Below are 21791 nucleotides of genomic sequence, written 5' to 3'. Positions count from 1 at the left end.
CTTGGATAGGCTAAGAAAGCATTTTCAAAATTAAAGAATATATCCAGTTGAACAAGACAAACTACTACTAGAATGGCCATTACCTGGATGAATGAGCAACTGTCTTTTAAGTTTAGAAAGAAGAACAGTTTGTGCTTTCCACAGCAACCAATCAAGTTCTCCATTTTTTTTTTCCGTTAATTAAATGGTTTTTTTTTTTTTTACTCTTTTTACTAGGGGAAATGTAGTGACATCTTTATGTATAGGTCCCTGTGCCTCATTGTCACTTTACTTTGATAAAATGGTGCAGACATATTGCTATGTTTACTGGCAAAGGTAAACAGAATTGCACTTTCCTTTAATGAAACAATGGAGACAGATTGCTGCTTGAACTATTTTATTGCCAATTGCAAAACAGACTTCTCATAATCAAGACATAGGATGCAATACATTGTAGGATCAGAACGGCCATAGTGAAATAAAATTATCCTTGCAGCTGAGTTAGTCTCGGTTCACACTACTGCTACTTGAAAGTCGACTTGAAGTGCGACTTTGCCAGGCAACTTGAGTACTACTTTGAAGCAACTCTGAAGCAACTTTCAGGGAATACCTGGGTAATCTTCCTGTACTGTGGGATCCAAATCACATCAATATAAATGAGGATCTGACTTGGAGGCAATTTCTACTAAAGTCTATGGACACAAGTTGGATAGCAGTCGCCTTGAAGTAGTACAGGAATGTTTTCTAAAGTTGGAGCGACTTAAGTAGCGCTAATTAAGACCGCTCTCATTGACTAACATGGGATTTCAAATGTCATGCGACTTGGGGTCTCATATATATATATATATATAATATATATAAAATATACGACTCAATAAACATAATAAGAAAAAAACATAATAACATTTTTTTTTATATATATGTGGATGCATACACATGTGCATATACACACATGCATCTATATGCAGGGGTGAAGGGAACGCTAGAGACATGTTCTCTATCAATCATAAGAATATGTGATATCCCATTCATGGGATGCTGTTAATTAAATTTCAGCGATTCCTGCTGAGTCCATCTAAATTTGTTCCCTGGGTGGCCCTTTTGGCACCACCACCTGGAACCAGGTGGTATATTCTCAGCTTGACATCCAGTCAGATGCAGGCACTGTTTGGGTATTCTGACAGCCAAGGGTATTGGCTGAGAAAATACAATAACCAGCGTTGCAGATTTGTCTATCCATGCTGCTTAGCGTGGCTGGGGAAATCAAGTGATGAACAATAGAAATCGTAATGTGTTCCTATGATATCCAGAATATAAATAAGGTTTATTATTGCAGTGCAAGGAGCATGGATGTTTAATTACTTATATAAACCAGATTTTAACGGTCAGAAACATGATTTCTGATAAGCTGCCAAAGGGTTAATGCAGTTTGCACGTTTCCTTTTATCTTGGTAAAGAAGTGCTATTTTGTTTAAGCTTTTTTTTTATTTATTTGATTTTCCTGATGGTGAAGTGAGATGTGTGCATTGTAGTAACAAATAGTCAGGTCTGTGCATCTTTACTGTATTTCTGAGGTATTTGTGAGTCACTGGCTTGTGTTGGCAGAAGTGTGCTCTTTGTCAAATCCAAGATAAGGAATGGTGTTATGAATTGCACTGTTCTGAATGCACAGCTGTGTTCTGGTTCATGGCTCAGATCTGCCAGTGGGAGTCTGGGCCTGCGGTGTGAGGAAGACATTGGAGCTGCTCTTGTTTTATGCTTCACTAGTAGTGTCACCAGACTACTTTCAGTCCTTGGGCAGGCCATAGTCCTGTATGGGCCCTTGTAAGCCCCAGTTCACACCAGTGCGACTTGTCATGCAACTTGGCAGCTCAAAGTTACATGACAAGTTGCAACCCATTTGCTGCTATGGAACCATTCAAATTGGTACTACCTGTGAAAAAGGTTCCTGCACTATTTTTGTGCTATTTCATGTGCAACTTGCATTGACATCTATGTCAATGAAGTCACACAAATGTCGGCAAGTCGCACATGAAGTACCAACTGATTAGTGGCTTTGAAATCGCGCTTAAGTAGCCACACCATTGTGAACCAAGTGTTATACACAGAAAAACTATGGTACAAAGCCTATATAATGTATGTTAATGGCTGTTTATGGTTTTGTGGCACTTTTTATTTACTGTTTGGTCAGTTCACTCAAGTGTCACCAAGATCTCTATAATTTTTTTCATTTTCATTTCGCTTCTAGCTCAGAAGGACGATGACTATTTGACTATCCAACACTTTGATTTAATGTACACTCAAAAGACACGTACAGGTAAAAAACAAATGAAATGCTTGTAATGGAAGTCTTCTGAGCACTCAGTATCCCTGTCTATAATAAAAATAATTTTTTTTGCCTGGCATGAAAATGTTTATTTCTGCAGCACTACCAAGCCCTTACACTGCATCATCCAGTCACTTGGGTTGCCACTGCTGCCAACTTCTTCACCATTTGCTCTGGCCTGGCATTTTCTTTCTTCATTTAGGCAGCCACTACAGATGTCGCTTCTGCAAATGCATGCCAAAGTTGCATCTTTCCACCACCTTTCTCCATTGTCCTACACTGCACTGTGCTTATGCTTGCTAGGAAAAAGGAAAAATCATTTTTTTTGTCAGAGCCATGCAAACTCTCTCCTGCCAAAAAGCTTGATGTCCTAGTAATGTTTGGGGGTTAGTTCTGCTTTAACCACTTTAGCAGTTTACCTACCTTATCTGGTGCTGGTGCTGGAGCTGTCAGCATCAAAAGGTATAAAGACCTGCACCAAAATGAAACATTACCAGTAATGAAAACCTCTGAACCATACAGAAGCATACTGCTGTTTATTTTTCCATTTTTCATGTATACTGGATAACTTTAAAGATTTTTGCTCTGTCAGAGCTCCCATGCTAACAAGCAGGTTTTAATTATGTATTAAATAAAATATGAAACCTCTAAGCCCTGGAGCTCAGGGAGCTTTGGAGTTCATACAGATTCTGAATTTCTTTCCAGTAATGAAGGTGACATAGGCCACGTGCTGTTGTATTGGACACATGGGTTAAAATGGTGTTTAAGCCTTGAGCTGCAAGCAAATGCAATCTTAGCTGAGATCGTTAGCCTTTACTACTACTGTAGAGCATTGTCATGAGGTTAATGTCTTGGAGATTGATGAGTAGAGGTCATAAAGACAAGTTGTTTAGACACCAAGAGAAAAATGGTGACGGGAAGGGACCTCCAGCAGATTGACCGATTCAGCTCTGTTCCTGTGTGCTGTGTGAAGGGGAGTGTGTTCCTTCCTTCCAATCAGTTCTCAGAGCTCTCCTCACCAAGCTCTGCACTGTAATTTCTCCACTCGCTTTTTTCTGACAGCTCAGAAAAGCTTTATAAATTCTGGACTTTGAAGGGATGTAGAGCAGTGTTTTTCAACCTTTTTTGTGCAAAGGCACACTTTTTTCATGAAAAAAATCACGAGGCACACCACCATTACAAAATGTTAAAAAAATTTACCTCTGTGCCTATATTGACTATATATAAAGTAATTCTCTTGAATAGGAATCAAACACAAAGAAATTATTTTATTATTACTTTATTATGAAATAATAAAGTATTTTATAATTGGACCCGGGGGCCGGACCAAGAGTAGATGAATGATGTGTATGTGTCATTCATAGTAAGTATAGCAATATTCCCCCATAGTAAGCATAGTAATTAATCCCCCATATAGTAATTCATCCCCCATAGTAATTAATCCCCCATATAGTAATTCATCCCCCATATAGTAATTCATCCCCCATATAGTAATTCATCCCCCATAAAGTAATTCATCCCCCATAGTAATTCATCCCCCATATAGTAATTCATCCCCCATATAGTAATTCATCCCCCATATAGTAATTCATCCCCCATATAGTAATTCATCCCCCATATAGTAATTCATCCCCCATATAGTAATTCATCCCCCATAGTAATTAATCCCCCATATAGTAATTCATCCCCCATATAGTAATTCATCCCCCATATAGTAATTCATCCCCCATAGTAATTCATCCCCCATATAGTAATTCATCCCCCATATAGTAATTCATCCCCCATATAGTAATTCATCCCCCATATAGTAATTCATCCCCCATAGTAATTCATCCCCCATATTAAGTCCCCAAGCCCCCCCTGTGTCAATTCACTTACCTTTGTTCCGCGCGTTCCTCTCGCCGTTCCAGTGTAGCATGAAAATCTGTCTCCTATGAGGATCTGTCCCCCTCGACGTATCTGCGCATGTGCCAGTTTCAGGCATTAGCAGCCGATCGGCGATCTCCGGCACATGCGCAGATACTTCGAGGGGGACAGATCATCCTGACAGTATCACGCTCCGCGGGCCGGATTAAAAGGTCCGCCGGGCCGTAGTTTGCCCATTGCTGTTCTAATGATTGGTCTATTTGTGAGCCGAGGCCACATGTTACGGATGAAATTGCAATTTTTCCCACGGCACACCAGACAATATCTCACGGCACACTAGTGTGCCGCGGCACAGTGGCTGAAAAACGCTGATGTAGAGAACAGAAGACTGCAAATAAACAGGTTCAATTTATGTAAGAGGATTTATTTAATCTCTGTATTACCTGAGGCTTGTCACTTCACTGGGTATAATTAAGTTCCTACAACCACTTTAAGGTTTTAGTGAACACGGGCTTTTGAGATAAGTTGGGCTACATTCACACAGGCAGCCAGGGGAGCATAGCTTGCTGTGTTGAGAGACAGCCAAATGTTTCTGCTAGACTCGGCAACATTCTGTGCCATGGCCACATACAAACTGCGCAGTTAGCTTCAGCCAGATTGTGTGCAGCCAGCATGCCCTAGAAGCACCTAACCGGAATGCACACTGGCTGCATCCTGGGTCAGTTGGAAGTTCTATTCACATGCTTTGTCCCAGAGGCAGTGATGGCCATTGAGTGCAATTCTGACAGCCGCTGCTGTTTGCACACTGTGATTGCAGGCAGCATTTACAACTACGGGCCTGTGCATACATGTAAATGTAGCCTTAAAGTATAACTAAAGGAAAAACTTTTTTTTCAGTTTTGGATAGAGTGGAGATGGATTAGAACACCTGTCAGTTTGTATTGCTGTCTGTGCCCCTGTTATGGAGATTCACCCTTGTTTACCCTGATCATTGAAAGTAAAATAAAATTCCATGTTTTGGGTTGTCCCTAGAAAGGTAATAGAGGGGAAATATTACAATGGGAACACTAGTTCTGGTGACCTAGGGGTACCCAAGATATTCCCTTAATGTGCAGAGATTTCCTCTCACTTCCTGTTTGACTATGAGACAGGAAGTGAAGGTGAATTTCTCCAATGGAACAAAGATGGAAAAAATAAACCTTACAGGAACTATAACCCTCCCTTACTCTATCCAAAATGAAAAAAAAAAGTTTTGCTTACAGTTCCACTTTAAAGGAAACCTGTACCAATGTAAATATGTAGACTACCACTGGTTTTGATGATACTAGCTACATACCTCTCTCTCTTCCTTCAGTACCTTGAGTTTCCAGCCTAGGACAAGCATGCATAGGGATTTCTGAATTTCCTGATCTACATACTTGTTTTGGGTGACAGATTGAAAGAGTACTAAAGCTAGAAAACGGCATAACATCCAGCAAACTAGCCTTTTCAGAAAGAGGTGAGTAAATCAAGCCATAGATAATGCGATTTTCTTTATTTCCACCATGGATGGAAAGAAAGAAAATTGCTCGATTCCCCCATCAACAAAATCAGTGTTGGCGGGGGAATGCCTCCCACAGTGCTATTGTGTTCTGCCTGCAGGGAGCATTCGCTGTTGGCAGAACACAACAATTACTGCTATTAGCTATAGCTGCTGGCAGTAATTGCATGTAAAAAATCTGACAGGCTGGTTGTACCCAAGACAATCAATGGATGAACTTCAGTAAAACCAGCCTGCCAATAGATGGATCGAATCTCGCCCAGTCCTTGCTGAACCATCCAAGATTCGATCCGTCTGTGGCTGATTTAAGGACAGCCCCATATGCTTATCTTATTATTATTATACAGGATTTATATAGCACAAACAGTTTGTGCAGGGCTTTACAAAATGAAGGTAGACATAACAGTTACAATACAATTTGGTACAAGAGGAAACAGAGGGCCTTGCTCGTTAGAGCTTACAATCTAGGAGGAAGGGCTGAGTGATACAAAAGGTAATAGCTGTGGGGGGATGAGCTGATGGAGGAAATAAATAGTGGTTTACTAGGTAGAAGCAGAGAGGTTTTTAGGGATCGTCCAAAGGTGGATAGATTAGGAGACAGCCAGACAGATTGGGGTAGGGAGTTCCAAAGGATGGAAGATGCTCGGGAGAAGTCCTGTACTTATCTTATAAAGTTTTTTCTTGAAGGTAAAAATAATCTCCCAAGTGAAAGGTTACTTGCATGTGCATGAATGTAAAATGTGAAGGGGCCCCAAGTTTAGCTTGTACTTTGCTTCATAAAAGTCAATGTGAATGTATGCTAACTGAATCTCCAAGGCATAATAAACTCAGCAAATGCACATATCTGAAAAGCTAGTGTACACTAACCCTACAGATGTCAGATCACTGAAATATTAATGCTGCACTTAATTGCACACTTTGCTTTATTGGAGAAAACTGGTCATGGAAAAGTTAATTGTAATGTGTTTGCTCGCTGTTCAACACTCATAGCTGTCTAGGAATGTAGATACATTGTGGTACAGTCCAGGCCTTCCATTCAGCACTGTGATTGGCTGGCATGCACAATTTCCCAGACTCGGGGGGCGCAGCTGTTGTGCAGTGGAGTCTGATGCCCACATTTGTCAGTCCTGAAATCCACAGCAAGCATGTCTGTTCATTGTTCTGTCACTTGTATCAATCTGGTATACTTCCTTTAACCCCTTTTGTGAGCCACATTCAGACAGCTGCAGTGGTATAACTTGACTATGGGGAAAAAACACATGGCAAAAACCATTTTGTATGTTTTAATGCAGAATTGTGATGTATGCTGGCCGAGTCTTTAAACGTTTTATCCATCTGCTGTGTTACTTAATAATAAAACCATGGTTTGCCGTTTCCTGTTTTTAGGACTTTTGTATGAATGTGACCTAAATCATGAGATCTGGGTTACCGTTTGCAATGCATTTCCCACAGTTACGTTTACTTGATTTTAGGTGTTAGAATAATTTTGTCTTTTGAAAAGTTGGTATGATGGTGTAAGTTAACAAATCACGACGGAAATACAGAAGGTAGCCTTTCAGCACCATAATCCTGTCTGCTTCCAGCCATCTGTTCACCCAGACAGTGGTAGCTGATACGTGCCATCTTGTCTTCGGTCATAATGATGTGCTGTGCCAGACTGCCAGGGATGCGAATAAAATGGAAGATGGTGAACACAGGTTGTAACGGTCCCCTTTCACAGTCCATCGAAGATTAGCTAGTGGGCTTGGGTCAGTAGCTGCCAACTAAATTCTTTCATTCATTTGCTAAAGGAAAATAGAAATGGAATTTTACGGGTTATGTTTAGGTAGGTTCTATTTAATATAATGCTGACATAATCCATAGCATTTTACAAAGAACTTTCACATCACTCTCTGTCCTGAAAGGAGTTCATAATCTAATGTTCCTACCGCAGTGGTACGCTCTTGCACAATGAACAGAGCCAATAAACCTCCCAAGTACAAACACCGTGTTCTAAGCTACAGTTGCAAGAAAAAGTATGTGAACCCCTTGGGATTACGTGGAGTTTTGCATGAATTGGGCATAAAATGTGCTCTGAACGTCATCTAAGTCACAACAATAGAAGAACAGTCTGCTGAACATAATACTACACAAACATTAGATGTTGCCATGGTTTAATTGCACATAACATGTAAACATTTACAGTGCAGGGAGGAAAAAGTATGTGAACCTTTGGACTTAATAACTGGTTGACCCGCCTTTGGCAGCAATAACCTCAACCAAACGTTTCCTGTAGTTGCAGATCAGACATGCACAACGATCTGGAGTAATTTTGGACCACTCCTCTTCACAAAACTGTTTCAATGTAGCAGTATTCTTGGGATGTCTGGTGTGAATTGCTCTCTTAAGGTCATGCCACAGCATTTCAATCGGGTTGAGGTCAGGACTCTGACTGGGCCACTCCAGAAGGCGTATTCTGTGCTGTTGCAGCCATTGTTTTGTTTAATTACTTGTATGCTTTGGGTCATTGTCCTGTTGCATCACCCATCCTCTGCGGAGCTTCAGTTGGCGGACAGATGGTCATACATTTTCCTGCAAAATGTCTTGATAAACTCTGGAATTCATTTTCCCATCAATGACAACAATCCGTCCAGGCCCTGAGGCAGCAAAGCAGCCCCAAACCATGATGCTCCCTCCGCCATGTTTTACAGTGGGGATGAGGTTTTGATGTTGGTGTGCTGTGCCTTTTTTTCTCCACACATAGTGTTGTGTGTTCTTCCCAAACAACTCAGTCTTGGTTTCATCTGTCCCCAGTATATTTTGCCAGTAGTGCTGTGGAATATCCAGGTGCTCTTTTGCAAACTTCAAACGTGCTGCAATATTCTTTTTGGACAGCAATGGCTTCCTCCGTGGTGTCCTCCCATGTACTCCATTCTTGTTTAATGTTTTCCTTATTGTAGATGTGTCAACAAAAATGTTAGCATGTGCCAGAGATTTCTGTAGGTCTTTAGCTGACACTCTGGGATTCTTCTTTACCTCATGCAGCATTCTGCGCTGTGCTCTTGCAGTCATTTTTACAGGACGACCACGCCTAGGGAGAGTAGCAACAGTGCTAAACTTTCTCCATTTGTAGACAGTCTGTCTTACCGTGGACACATGAACATCAAGGCTTTTGGAGATACTTTTGTAACCCTTTCTAGCTTCGTGCAAGTCAACAATTCTTGATCATAGGTCTTCTGAGAGCTCTTTTCTGCGAGGCATGGTTCACATCAGACAGTGCTTCTTGAAACCAGTAAACCCAAAACAGGTGTGTGTTTTTTAAGGGCAGGACAGCTGTCAGCAACACATCCAATATCATCACACTGATTGGAGTCAAGGTTGGCTCACTCCTGGCTCCAATTAGCTCTGGGAGAAGTCATTAAGCTAGGGCCTCACATACTTTTTCCTCCCTGCACTGTGAATGTTTACATGTTATGTGCAATTAAACCATGGCAACATCTAATGTTTGTGTAGTATTATGTTCAGCAGACTGTGTTCTTCCATTGTTGTGACTTAGATGATGTTCAGAGCACATTTTATGCCAAATTCATGCAAAACTCCACGTAATCCCAAGGGGTTCACATACTTTTTCTTGCAACTGTATATGCTATTATAACATGTGCAAAGTCAGTTATTTTGTTAGACACATTCACATATAAGGAGTTGGTAATTCCAGTGTAGTACCGAATTGGCATTTTATATAAGTGAACATGTACTTTGATAGCTGAGGAAAAGCTTCTAAATTTTGACACCCTCTATACCTTTTTCCGGCCCATTCATCTGCTTGGCTTCCATGATTTGTCTATCCTGATTGAAGCTGTAATATGTATTTCTCTATTCTAGTGTTTCTCAAGCAGGGTGCCATCTGGATTACCCCAGGGTGCCACTAGCACAGGACTCAGTTTGCCCTGATTTCAGCCTCATGAGTTGCATGGTGAGTTGCACCATAAAAACCAATGAAGCTCTATGGCCAGGATGCATGTTGTCATTTGTTGCTACAGTGATGGTGGTTGGCTCACCCAAACCATGACAAGGCCACCACCAGCATTCAGGAGAAGACTGAAGTCCTCCTCCACCTCCCACCTTCTGCTGCGCATCTGGAGCCAAAACGTAGGGCTCAAATATGGGGGACTGTGTAATTGCGGGTCTCTGTGATGGGAAAAATATGATATAATGGTGGGGCTCTGATGTGATTTGGTGCTCATGTATAGAGATGAGCGAATTATTCAAAAATTCGATTCAGCTGATTCGCCGAATTTGAGGAAGAAATTCGATTCGATGCGAATTTATTCGCTACGAATTTAACTTATAAAAAGGGTTTCTAGGCTTCAGAGAGCCTTTAAATTAGTGCAGAACACTGTACCTTTAATTTAAATGCCCTTGGAGATGAGGAAGGAGAAGGAGAAGGATGAGAAGAAGAAGGATGAGAAGAAGGAGAAGGATGAGAAGAAGGAGAAGGATGAGAAGAAGGAGAAGGATGAGAAGAAGGAGAAGGATGAGAAGAAGGAGAAGGATGAGAAGAAGGAGAAGGATGAGAAGAAGGAGAAGGATGAGAAGAAGGAGAAGGATGAGAAGGAGAAGGATGAGAAGAAGGAGAAGGATGAGAAGAAGGAGAAGGATGAGAAGAAGGAGAAGGATGAGAAGAAGGATGAGAAGGATGAGAAGGAGAAGGATGAGAAGAAGGAGAAGGATGAGAAGGATGAGAAGGATGAGAAGAAGGAGAAGGATGAGAAGAAGGAGAAGGATGAGAAGAAGGAGAAGGATGAGAAGAAGGAGAAGGATGAGAAGAAGGAGAAGGATGAGAAGAAGGAGAAGGATGAGAAGAAGGAGAAGGATGAGAAGAAGGAGAAGGATGAGAAGAAGGAGAAGGATGAGAAGAAGGAGAAGGATGAGAAGAGGAGAAGGATGAGAAGAAGGATGAGAAGGATGAGAAGAAGGAGAAGGATGAGAAGAAGGAGAAGAAGGAGAAGGAGGAGAAGGAGGAGAAGGAGGAGAAGGATGAGAAGGAGGAGAAGGATGAGAAGAAGGAGAATTCCAAGCCGGCAAAAAGTGTATCTGCAGAGCTCCGCTATTTCTTAGCGGAGCTCTGCAGATACACTTAGTGGAGCTCTGCAGATACACTTTTTGCCGGCTTGGAATTCTTCTTATTTTCATCCTACTTCTTCTTCTTCTTCTTCATCCTCATCCTCATCCTCTTCTTCTTCTGAGGATGAGGATGAGGATGAAGAAGAAGAAGAAGTAGGATGAAAATAAGAAGAATTCCAAACCGGCAAAAAGTGTATCTGCAGAGCTCCGCTAAGTGTATCTGTAGAGCTCCTCTATTTCTGACAGTTCTCTGACATTCACATTTACAGCGGTTGAAACATTGTATCTATTTGTTTCAATAAATGGAAACAAATAGATACAATGTTTCAACCGCTGAGCTCTGCAGATACACTTAGCAGAGCTCTGCAGATACACTTAGCGGAGCTCTGCAGATACACTTTTTGCCGGCTTGGAATTCTTATTTTCATCCTACTTCTTCTTCTTCTTCTTCATCCTCATCCTCAGAAGAAGAAGAGGATGAGGAAGAAGAAGAAGAAGTAGGATGAAAATAAGAAGAATTCCAAGCCGGCAAAAAGTGTATCTGCAGAGCTCCTCTATTCTGCAGATACACTTAGAGGAGCTCTGCAGATACACTTTTTGCCGGCTTGGAATTCTTCTTATTTTCATCCTACTTCTTCTTCTTCTTCTTCATCCTCATCCTCAGAAGAAGAAGAAGAGGATGAGGATGAAGAAGAAGAAGAAGAAGTAGGATGAAAATAAGAAGAATTCCAAGCCGGCAAAAAGTGTATCTGCAGAGCTCCTCTATTTCTGACAGTTCTATGTCAGAGAACTGTCAGAAATAGAGGAGCTCTGCAGATACACTTTTTGCCGGCTTGGAATTCTTCTTATTTTCATCCTACTTCTTCTTCTTCTTCTTCTTCATCCTCATCCTCTTCTTCTTCTGAGGATGAGGATGAAGAAGAAGAAGTAGGATGAAAATAAGAAGAATTCCAAACCGGCAAAAAGTGTATCTGCAGAGCTCCGCTAAGTGTATCTGCAGAGCTCCTCTATTTCTGACAGTTCTCTGACATTCACATTTACAGCGGTTGAAACATTGAATCTATTTGTTTCCATAAATGGAAACAAATAGATACAATGTTTCAACCGCTGAGCTCTGCAGATACACTTAGCGGAGCTCTGCAGATACACTTAGCGGAGCTCTGCAGATACACTTAGCGGAGCTCTGCAGATACACTTTTTGCCGGCTTGGAATTCTTCTTATTTTCATCCTACTTCTTCTTCTTCTTCTTCTTCTTCTTCATCCTCATCCTCAGAAGAAGAAGAAGAAGAATGAAAAGAAGAAGAATGAAAAGAAGAATGAAAAGAAGAATGAAAAGAAGAAGAATGAAAAGAAGAATGAGAAGAATGAAAAGATTCTTCTTCTTCTTTTCATTCTTCTTTTCATTCCTCTTCTTTTCATTCTTCTTCTTCTTCTTTTCATTCTTCTTTTCATTCTTCTTTTCATTCTTCTCATTCTTCTTTTCATTCTTCTTCTTCTCATTCTTCTTTTCATTCTTCTCATTCTTCTTTTCATTCTTCTTTTCATTCTTCTTTTCATTCTTCTCATTCTTCTTTTCATTCTTCTTTTCATTCTTCTTCTCATTCTTCTTTTCATTCTTCTTCTTTTCATTCTTCTTTTCATTCTTCTTCTTCTTTTCATTCTTCTTCTTCTTCTTTTCATTCTTCTTTTCATTCTTCTCATTCTTTTCATTCTTCTTTTCATTCTTCTCATTCTTCTTTTCATTCTTCTCATTCTTCTTCTCATTCTTCTTCTCATTCTTCTTTTCATTCTTCTTTTCATTCTTCTTCTCATTCTTCTTTTCATTCTTCTTCTTCTTTTCATTCTTCTTTTCATTCTTCTCATTCTTCTTTTCATTCTTCTTCTTCTTTTCATTCTTCTTTTCATTCTTCTTCTCATTCTTCTTTTCATGAAGAAGAAAAGAAGAATGAGAAGAATGAAAAGAAGAATGAGAAGAATGAAAAGAAGAAGAAGAAGAAGAATGAAAAGAAGAAGAATAAGAAGAATGAAAAGAAGAATGGAAAGAAGAAGAATGAAAAGAAGAATGAAAAGAAGAAGAATGAAAAGAAGAATGAAAAGAAGAAGAAGAAGAATGAAAAGAATGAGAAGAATAAAAAGATTCTTCTTCTTCTTTTCCTTCTTCTTCTTTTCATTCTTCTTCTTCTTCTTCTTCTTTTCATTCTTCTTTTCATTCTTCTTTTCATTCTTCTCATTCTTCTTCTCATTCTTCTTTTCATTCTTCTTTTCATTCTTCTTTTCATTCTTCTTTTCATTCTTCTTTTCATTCTTCTTTTCATTCTTCTTCTCATTCTTCTTTTCATTCTTCTTCTCATTCTTCTTCTTCTTTTCATTCTTCTTCTTCTTTTCATTCTTTTCATTCTTCTCATTCTTCTTTTTATGAAGAAGAAGAATGAGAAGAATAAGAAGAATGAAAAGAAGAAGAAGAAGAATGAAAAGAAGAATGAAAAGAAGAAGAATGAAAAGAATTAGAAGAATGAAAAGAATTAGAAGAATGAAAAGAAGAATGGAAAGAAGAAGAAGAAGAATGGAAAGAAGAAGAAGAAGAAGAATGGAAAGAAGAAGAAGAAGAAGAAGAATGGAAAGAAGAAGAATGAAAAGAAGAATGAGAAGAATGAAAAGAAGAATGAGAAGAATGAAAAGAAGAAGAATGAAAAGAAGAATGAAAAGAAGAAGAAGAATGAAAAGAAGAATGAAAAGAAGAAGAAGAATGAAAAGAAGAATGAGAAGAATGAAAAGAAGAATGAGAAGAATGAAAAGATTCTTCTTCTTCTTTTCATTCTTCTTTTCATTCTTCTTCTTCTTTTCATTCTTCTTTTCATTCTTCTTTTCATTCTTCTCATTCTTCTTTTCATTCTTCTCATTCTTCTTTTCATTCTTCTCATTCTTCTTCTCATTCTTCTTTTCATTCTTTTTCTTCTTTTCATTCTTCTTTTCATTCTTCTTTTCATTCTTCTTTTCATTCTTCTTTTCATTCTTCTTTTCATTCTTCTTCTCATTCTTCTTTTCATGAAGAAGAAAAGAAGAATGAGAAGAATGAAAAGAAGAAGAATGAAAAGAAGAATGAAAAGAAGAATGAGAAGAATGAAAAGAAGAAGTATTCCAGTACAGCAAAAAGTGTATCTGCAGAGAGCTCCGCTATTTCTGACAGTTCCTTCACATTTACAGCGGTTGAAACATTGTATCTATTTATTTCGGAATAAAAACATCTGTATCCTAAATGGAAACAAATAGATACAATGTTTCAACCGCTGTACATGTGAAGGAACTGTCAGAGAACTGTCAGAAATAGCGGAGCTCTCTGCAGGGACACTTTTGCCGGCTGATCGGGAAAAATCCGATTCGCGCACCCGAAGTATGCAAATATTCTGATTCGACGCGAATCGAATTTTTCCTGAAATTCGAAACGAATTCCACTTCGCCTGGTTCGATTCGCTCATCTCTACTCATGTATTTGGGGGGCCTCTGATGTGATTGGGTGCTTTCATTTATGGGGGGGGGGCTGTAAAGTAATTAGATACTTTCATGTATAAGGGAGCCCCTGATGTGATTGGGTACTTTCATGTATAGGTGGAATCTGATGTGATTGGGTGCTTTCATGTATAGAAGGCCCTCTGACATGATGGGGGACTTCTGATGTAAAAGGGGGGGGGACTTTGATGTAAAGAGGTGGCTTTTAAGCATGCCACAACTGAATAAGGATTGAAAAATGCTGTTCTATTCTATCACAGCAATGAACAGGGTTGCCACAAAGGAGTTAATTTACTGACACTGGAAAAAATATGTCTGAAATAAGATTGTCAGTGTAACCCTATAACACCAGTTCAAACTGCCATTGCTAATCACCTGAGAAAAAAGTTTCTGGCTTTTATGCTTTTTTTTTCCTTTGTGAACAAAACTTTATATTAGAGCACTGGCATTCCATAGAGTATAGAAGTCATCTTTTTCTGTCCCTATCATATTTCACTCTCTATTCCCTAAGTACCTTTGTACTCGAATGTTATTTTTTTAATGTTCTCATGCTGAAAAATAAGATCCTTTTGTGTAATGCTACTTCTAAACGATCATACGTGCCTACTATGCAATGACAGCCTACAATTAGTTTTTGTGCTGACCTTGGCCTTAGTTGAAGTGAGACATCAAAGTGTTAATAAAACCACAACAGTTAAATCAGTCTGTATGTGCAGGAAATCATGCTTGTTATACTCACTGTGGAACCTAAGGGGTTAATCTTCTGCTTTGTGTATAAAGGATGTTTGATCCTGTCTTCTCTGATCCTTCCCTTCTACTGTCCCTAATCCATCTGCTGATAGAACAGTGCCTTGGGAGCAAGCTGCACATGATCAGTTTGGTGTGTATTGCTAGAGAGTGTTATTTTTTTTTTTTTGGGAGAATGCATGTGATCAGCACAGGGCCAATCAATGCTGTCCAGACAGAGGGTCAGGGGTTATGCAGCCTCATATGACAATCGGGAGAATGAAAACTCACTTTAACCAGTGCTCTGCTGGACACTGATAGAAGTCACAAGACTGCTCTAACTGCTGATGAGAAAAGGTATTTAGCAGTTTATATTTACTAAAATAACTGCATTTCCATGTGGGATGCCAGATGTAGAGAACGCAGGGTCCTGGGTTTAGTAACACTTTAACCTATGTGATTCTCCTGGGGTCTACTGGATTATTGTCTCTATTACACTTGTGGTGCTCTTATGACATTGCTATTTTGTAGAAGGATCTAAAATAAAATTTAAAAAAAAGTACACAAGTCATTGTTTTAGAATGACAGCCAGGAAATTGACACTTGCAAAAGAGGCGACAATGGCATCCTGTAGTCAGCAGAACACATAATTTGGTAACCAGTGTAATGATGGTTTTAGTGTTCATTTGCCCTTCAATTGTTGACCTGTTTTCTTATTTACTGATATGGAAGGGAAAGTCTGATATAATGGCTTGCATTTGCAGGTTGCATCTGGCTATAAAGTTTAATTGACTTCCAGAATGTATGTTGGAGTAATAGTGAGTGCTGAACGTTTATTTTCCTTCTCTATGGATTGTTGTAGCTTCCATTACACTGTGTGTGAGGCACAATAATGTCTTTGTTAATAGATGAATAAATCTGTTACCCAAAGTGCATTCTGGATCATCCCACACAAGTGCTTGTTAATCCTTTTATTGTTAACTTGATAAACTAGCCATATCGTTGTTTTAATGGGATATGATATCTGGGTGTCATGGGATATTCTCTGAACAATGTTTGTTAAAAAGAAAAAAGTAAACAAGAATAAGAGTATTATGTAAGTGTACAGAAAGAAGCGATAGATTGTACATCCTATTGGTGTCTATATCTGAATTCTATTGCAGAAAGCAATGCTGCTTTCCAGTTGTCATATATAAATCTACAGTGTTTTTTTCTTCTTTTTTTTTTATAATTCAAGGGTCTACCTGACTTGTAAAGAAATTGAAGCAATAGTTTAAGTTGGCTCTTATGGTGGGCATACATGACACGATTTTATATCTGATTGTATTGCTGATCAATTTAATGTCCGGAAGAAAAATGAATTGCAAGATCATTCAGTGTGCTGTACTTATTATATTGGTCTCTCTCCTTTCTTATGATTATTATTTTTATTATTATACAGGATTTATATAGCACCAACAGTTTGCTCAACGCTTTACAATATAAATGATTCGATTTTCTGCCCAGACTGATCAAAATAATTTTGATGAAAACAATCTGTTTTGCTCAAAATCAAATGATGACACAATAAATGTCTGTCTGATAATTCACAGAACTGATTATATAGTTTGTTTTTGTGAAGAATCTTTTGATCAGATTGTTAATATTGTCAGAATCAGACAATATGATCGAATCTATGAATTATACACAGGTCTGCAAAAATTTTTTTTTCAAGAGCTGTTTTGGTTATTCCACGTAATCTTTGTTTTTTGGTGTGCTGAATCCGAAAATGACCTCCATTTTGTCATAGGACATCACGTTTCCTGACAATTTTGGTAACTATGTTAAATAAGGCAATACCTCAAAATAAATGGAAATAGACTTATAAAATTAAAGTTTTATTACAATGTTTTCATGAAAATCCTTTTTTGAACTGAAATGAGCTCACCTACACACACTAAACTCGATTCTTCTTCCCTGTGAGGCTCCTCTTGGTGAATTTACGCTTGTGAGTAGCATCTGGAATGTCTCTCTGAAGCATCCAACAGTAGTCTGCCATCATTATAATGCTCCATTTTCCCTGGTATCTCCTTTCCGTCTCTTTAATGTCTTGGTGGAATTGTTCACCTTGTTCCTCACTCACAGCTCCCAAATTTTCAGGAAAGTAGTCAAGGTGGGACTGTAGGAAATGCACTTTCAAACTCTTCAGGCAACCTAAAGCTTGAAATGCTTTCAGCATTCGTCCGATCTTTTTGTAGTGAGGATCTTTGTAATAGCCTAAAAATTTCTGTACGACTTCTTTAAATGCAATCCACCCTTCTTTTTGAGAATCCGTCATGGTATTGACAAACTCTTGATCAACTATAAGCCTTCTAATGTCTGGTCCGACGAACACACCTTCCTTCAATTTTGCCTCTGACAGGCCTGGAAACTTGTTGACCAAGTATTTGAAGCATTCTCCATCTCTTGGAAGTGATTTTACGAATTGCTTCATCAATCCCAATTTTATGTGGAGAGGTGGTAGAAGAACTTTATGGGAAGGTACCAAAGTTTCTCGGAGGACATTTTTTTCACCGACTGTTAGCACCCTCGGCTGCCAACTCTTCTTGATCCAGTAATTTTGTTGGTCTCGACTGTCCCATAGATACAGAAAACAAGGGTATTTGGTTTCCCACCCACTGGATTCTTCAGGAAAGATTAACCCCTTCTACCATTAGAAGCACAGACTCAGGGCTGAGGCTTACACATACAGCGTGCTGCTGAGTACCCCAGTAGTCAGACATGTCACTCAGAGCAGCGCTTGTATTCACTCCCTTTGCAGGGGGGGAGGGGCAGAGATTGTATACCTGCAAATAACAACAAAGGGCCAGAAGAGAACTAGGGAAATAAGGAAATAGATTTTTTTTCCCCCTAAAACTTGCTTAGCTTATGTATATATTGCTGACCATCAGATTTACAGTGCTAGATTTTTTTTTTACATAACTCGGACAACCCCTTTAAGGTTTTTTTGGCATTTTATATCTTAAATTCACTTATGTGAATTAATTAATAGTGATTTGGACTTTAAATTTGGTTAAAAATCCATAATATAAAAAAAATACCAAAAATTAAAACAATTTGATAAATTTGAAGACAATTTTGCATTTTGTGGCAAATCATGACATCTAGGAGTTTTTTCAATATTTTATTTGTTTTCAGCACACCAAAATACATGGAAATTAGATGAAAATAATCAAACAGCTTTTTATTCGCAGACCTGTGTTATCAGACACGTGTTGTGTCATTGATCAGTTCTGAGCAAAACAGATTTCATAGAAAATTTTCAGATTGGTCTGGATGGAAAGTTTATTTTGTAGGAAAGTGTATAGATTGCTATGATAAATGGATGGCGTATCAAACAATCTCTTCACTCTTTCGATCTTCAGATTGTATATTTCTAACGGACAGTAATTGATCAGCAGGACAATTGTATATAAAATTGTTCTATTTATGGCCACTATTACATCGCATAGGTACATCTAAAAAGGAGTGCGCAATCTCTGGGCAATCCTATTGTAATTTTTTTTTTTAAGCTGGGTATACACAGACCAAAAATCAGCTAGTTCAGCAAGAACCGGACAAATTTCATTCTGTTTGCACTTCTCTCTGTTTAACAGAAGCCAGTCAATAGACTTAAGTTCTGTTACATGATCATGCTGGGGGGTCCCCCCTTGTCAGAATACAATAGCGTAGTGGGGGAGATCCCTGCATTCATATCACTTGTGTGGATGCAGGGATCTGTCTGTTTTTTTTGTTGGGGGGGGGGGGGGGTTTCGCGTTCAACCCTCTGGTTGAATGGAGAAAAACTCCCTGTATATATCCAGCTTTAGGGTCACCATACATGTTAAAATCTGACTGTACTGCTTTGGCTCCCGCCTAAGATGCGTCCTCTGGATTTGAGCCCTATCATGCTTCACAGTTTACAAACCTGAAATTCTGTTAAATATTCGGGTAATTTGATATCATTGTTTCTACCTCTTTTGCCGATTACACATAATCCTCTATTTCCACGAGGCCCAGAACATCCCCCTTCTTTCTCTTGGTGGACCTCCCATCATGGGAATCTCTTCGAGAGGCAAGGGGGATCCTGCCACGGTATTTGCAGTTGTGCCACTGGGTTTTATCCCTCTGCCGTAGATCTACATATCCTTACTGCAAAACGCCCTTTGAACACATCTGTCAGCATTCCCCAGGGTCCCCTAGTCTCATTTCTGTAATTTATGCCTCTCAACAGTAGATCTTCCTCATCACCCCTGTCTTATGTATCTCATTGGGAGCAAGATCTGGGTGTCTCGATTGCGGCGGAGGAGTGGCGTAGGGCCTGGGGGATGGTGGCGAAATGTTCATTCAATACAGTCACTCTTGAGGCAGCCTATAAACTTCTGCGGTGGTACTGGGTTCTGGCTCAGACTGCTCACTTTAATCCAACTGGCGGAGATAGGTGTTTCTGGATCTGCGGTCTATGTGGGGACGTTCTGCACATTTGGTGGTCATGCCCGCGATTGATAGGCTTTTGGTGTAGGGTTTTTGGTTTGCTACAAACGCTATTTCATATTACGGTCTGTAGGGATGCAAAGGTGGCCCTCCTGCATTGCCCAATTTTGGGTCTGTCTAGGTTTCAGCAGAAATTGGCATCCTACCTATTTATTTCGACCTAACGTGCTATAGCTCAAGCTTGGGGAACCCCTTTGGTTGTCCTCCAGGGGTTGAAGACCCGGATGAATGCTATGTTGTTCAATGAACAGATGTCTAGCATTCTTCATGATTCTCATCCGAGATTCCTTAAGGTTTGGGAACCTTGGATATGTTATTCCTTGCCATCCCTGCCTCCTACTAGTTATGGCCTCCTATAGTCGCTGCCTATGCTAGCCCCAGATCCGTGATCCTTTTCGTTTCCCTTCTTTCATGTTTTCTTTCCGATTCCCTTTTGTTTTATTTTATTTTCTTCTAACCTTTTTTCTTTTTTCTTTTTTTTACGATATTATGTTGGCTTACTGCTGCTATTTGGTTCGGCTTTTTGCCGTCCCTTCTTGATGTCACTGGACATTTCGTTATTTGACTAATACAAGTCAGCAGGATGTCTTTATTTATGTGTTGTTATTCTGCTCTGCCCCTGCGAGGGCATATTTTGAGCTTGTTGTATTTTTAAAATCAAAACTTTCTTAATAAAAATATTGAAACAGAAAATCTGACTGTACAATCAACTTTAGATTTACCATAGCTATGTACTATGATGACCTACCTGATATCCAGTCAATTTGGGCCCAGACAGACCCCTGGACTACATAATTGTTGGTACATCTAAAAGAAATTGTTCAATCAGATTGTACAGTATATAGCCATCTTTACACCTAGATGTGTAGACCGCTGAACCTGTACCAGTATTATGTCTCTAATGGTTTATTGGCTGCCTAGATGGAGTCGGACCACCGCTGAAAAACAGCCACTGAATGTGAACATAGCACGTGTTGAAGTTTGTGGTCAAACAAGCTGGCTTCTAGTATTATTATCATCTATTTGTAATACTTTTCGGGTGAAAATAGTTGTTCAACCAGAGAAAACCAATGTAATGTTCCTTGTTTACTCCATTAAAAGGAAAGTAAAACTTTTATCCATAGAAGTGACTTGTACCTTCAAGGAATAGTCATTTACGTTCACAAGAGAAGGTTGGCTGGTGGCCCCCCTGGCAGGGCTGGAGAGCTGCATGTAGCAATAGATGAGCTGCTTAGCTTGGTGTAATCCCATCAGGCACACTTCTGAATTGAGTGATCTGACACTTCTCCTGACCCCAGGATCATCTGCCCTGTTCCTTTTAGTCAACAATATAAATGTGTTCAGAATGTACCACTTGGACAGAGTAAAAATAGAGCCTGATTACTGTAAAGCTGGTCTAAGACCCATTATCTCAAAAGACATCAGAAAACCACAATGAAAGCAAAACATTTTTTTTTTGGAAACCACATACTATACAAAAATGAGTGCTATAAGCCACATTTTAAAGTTTAACTCTGGCCATTTTTTAGCTTTGGATATTTGGGGTGATTTCCAACTTGTCAGGTTTTTATTTCTGTTGGTTACTTCATTGGGAGTATTTTCACTTACAAATGGCCATACAAGAAGTGCACAGAAAGGCTTGCATGTCAACAAGAACATTGTCAAAAAGTTCTAACCTTCTCCACCCTACCAAAAATGTGGTGTTTTTTGTTAGTTTTGTTTTATTTTCCATTAATGTCCCCATTGTAGAGAATTGTCATCACTTCCTTCCCTTACAGGAATTGATTAGAAATCTCCCCAACAGGTACACAGATGGCAGCAAAACCATCCCTTAACCCCTCCCCCAAAACAAAATAAATGTTTTTTTAACCTCTTGGCACCACCTCCAGATTACTTTTTAAGGGGTTCTGAACAATGGGAGGCTGTGGCACAGTTACTGATCATGTAATCACTGTAATTAGCTGCCGGAAAATGATTAGGATCCCTTGACCCTGACAGTTTGGGCAGTTTGCTGGGAGTGCGCAGTGAGCATACTCTCGGCACAAAACCATACACCAAGTGGTTGTAAACCTCAGACATGAAATCTGAACAAAGCCTATATTTCTATAGTGTTTACTCGCCCCTCTCCAAAGCACAAAGTGTTACTTCTCTCTGGATCCACTCTTATCAGCAGGAGTCAGTTCTGACAAGTTTTCCTGGTACCAATAGCTAAAATGCTGATGGGGGAGGGA

The 21791-nt window shown here is 39.4% G+C and overlaps 1 protein-coding gene across 5 annotated transcripts in view; it reads left to right on the top strand.

The window, feature by feature from the left end:
- The window catches only part of CEP85L (centrosomal protein 85L), a 275957-nt gene that overhangs the window by 135847 nt on the left and 118319 nt on the right, over positions 1 to 21791 (top strand). For 3 of the 5 annotated variants that reach the window (XM_089652173.1, XM_089652172.1, XM_089652175.1), the window contains exon 3: positions 2228 to 2296. The exons of the other annotated variants lie outside the window; for them this stretch is intronic. In XM_089652173.1, the coding sequence (XP_089508299.1) occupies positions 2228 to 2296 (69 nt within the window). The remainder of the gene's footprint in view (positions 1 to 2227; positions 2297 to 21791) is intronic. 5 annotated transcript variants of the gene reach the window in all.

Source organism: Staurois parvus, unplaced genomic scaffold (genome assembly GCF_062004578.1).
Source record: "Staurois parvus isolate SC_StPar_1 unplaced genomic scaffold, SC_StPar_1.0 ptg000672l, whole genome shotgun sequence".
Taxonomy (NCBI): Eukaryota; Metazoa; Chordata; class Amphibia; order Anura; family Ranidae; genus Staurois; species Staurois parvus.
This window is presented reverse-complemented; position numbering and strand designations above follow the sequence as displayed.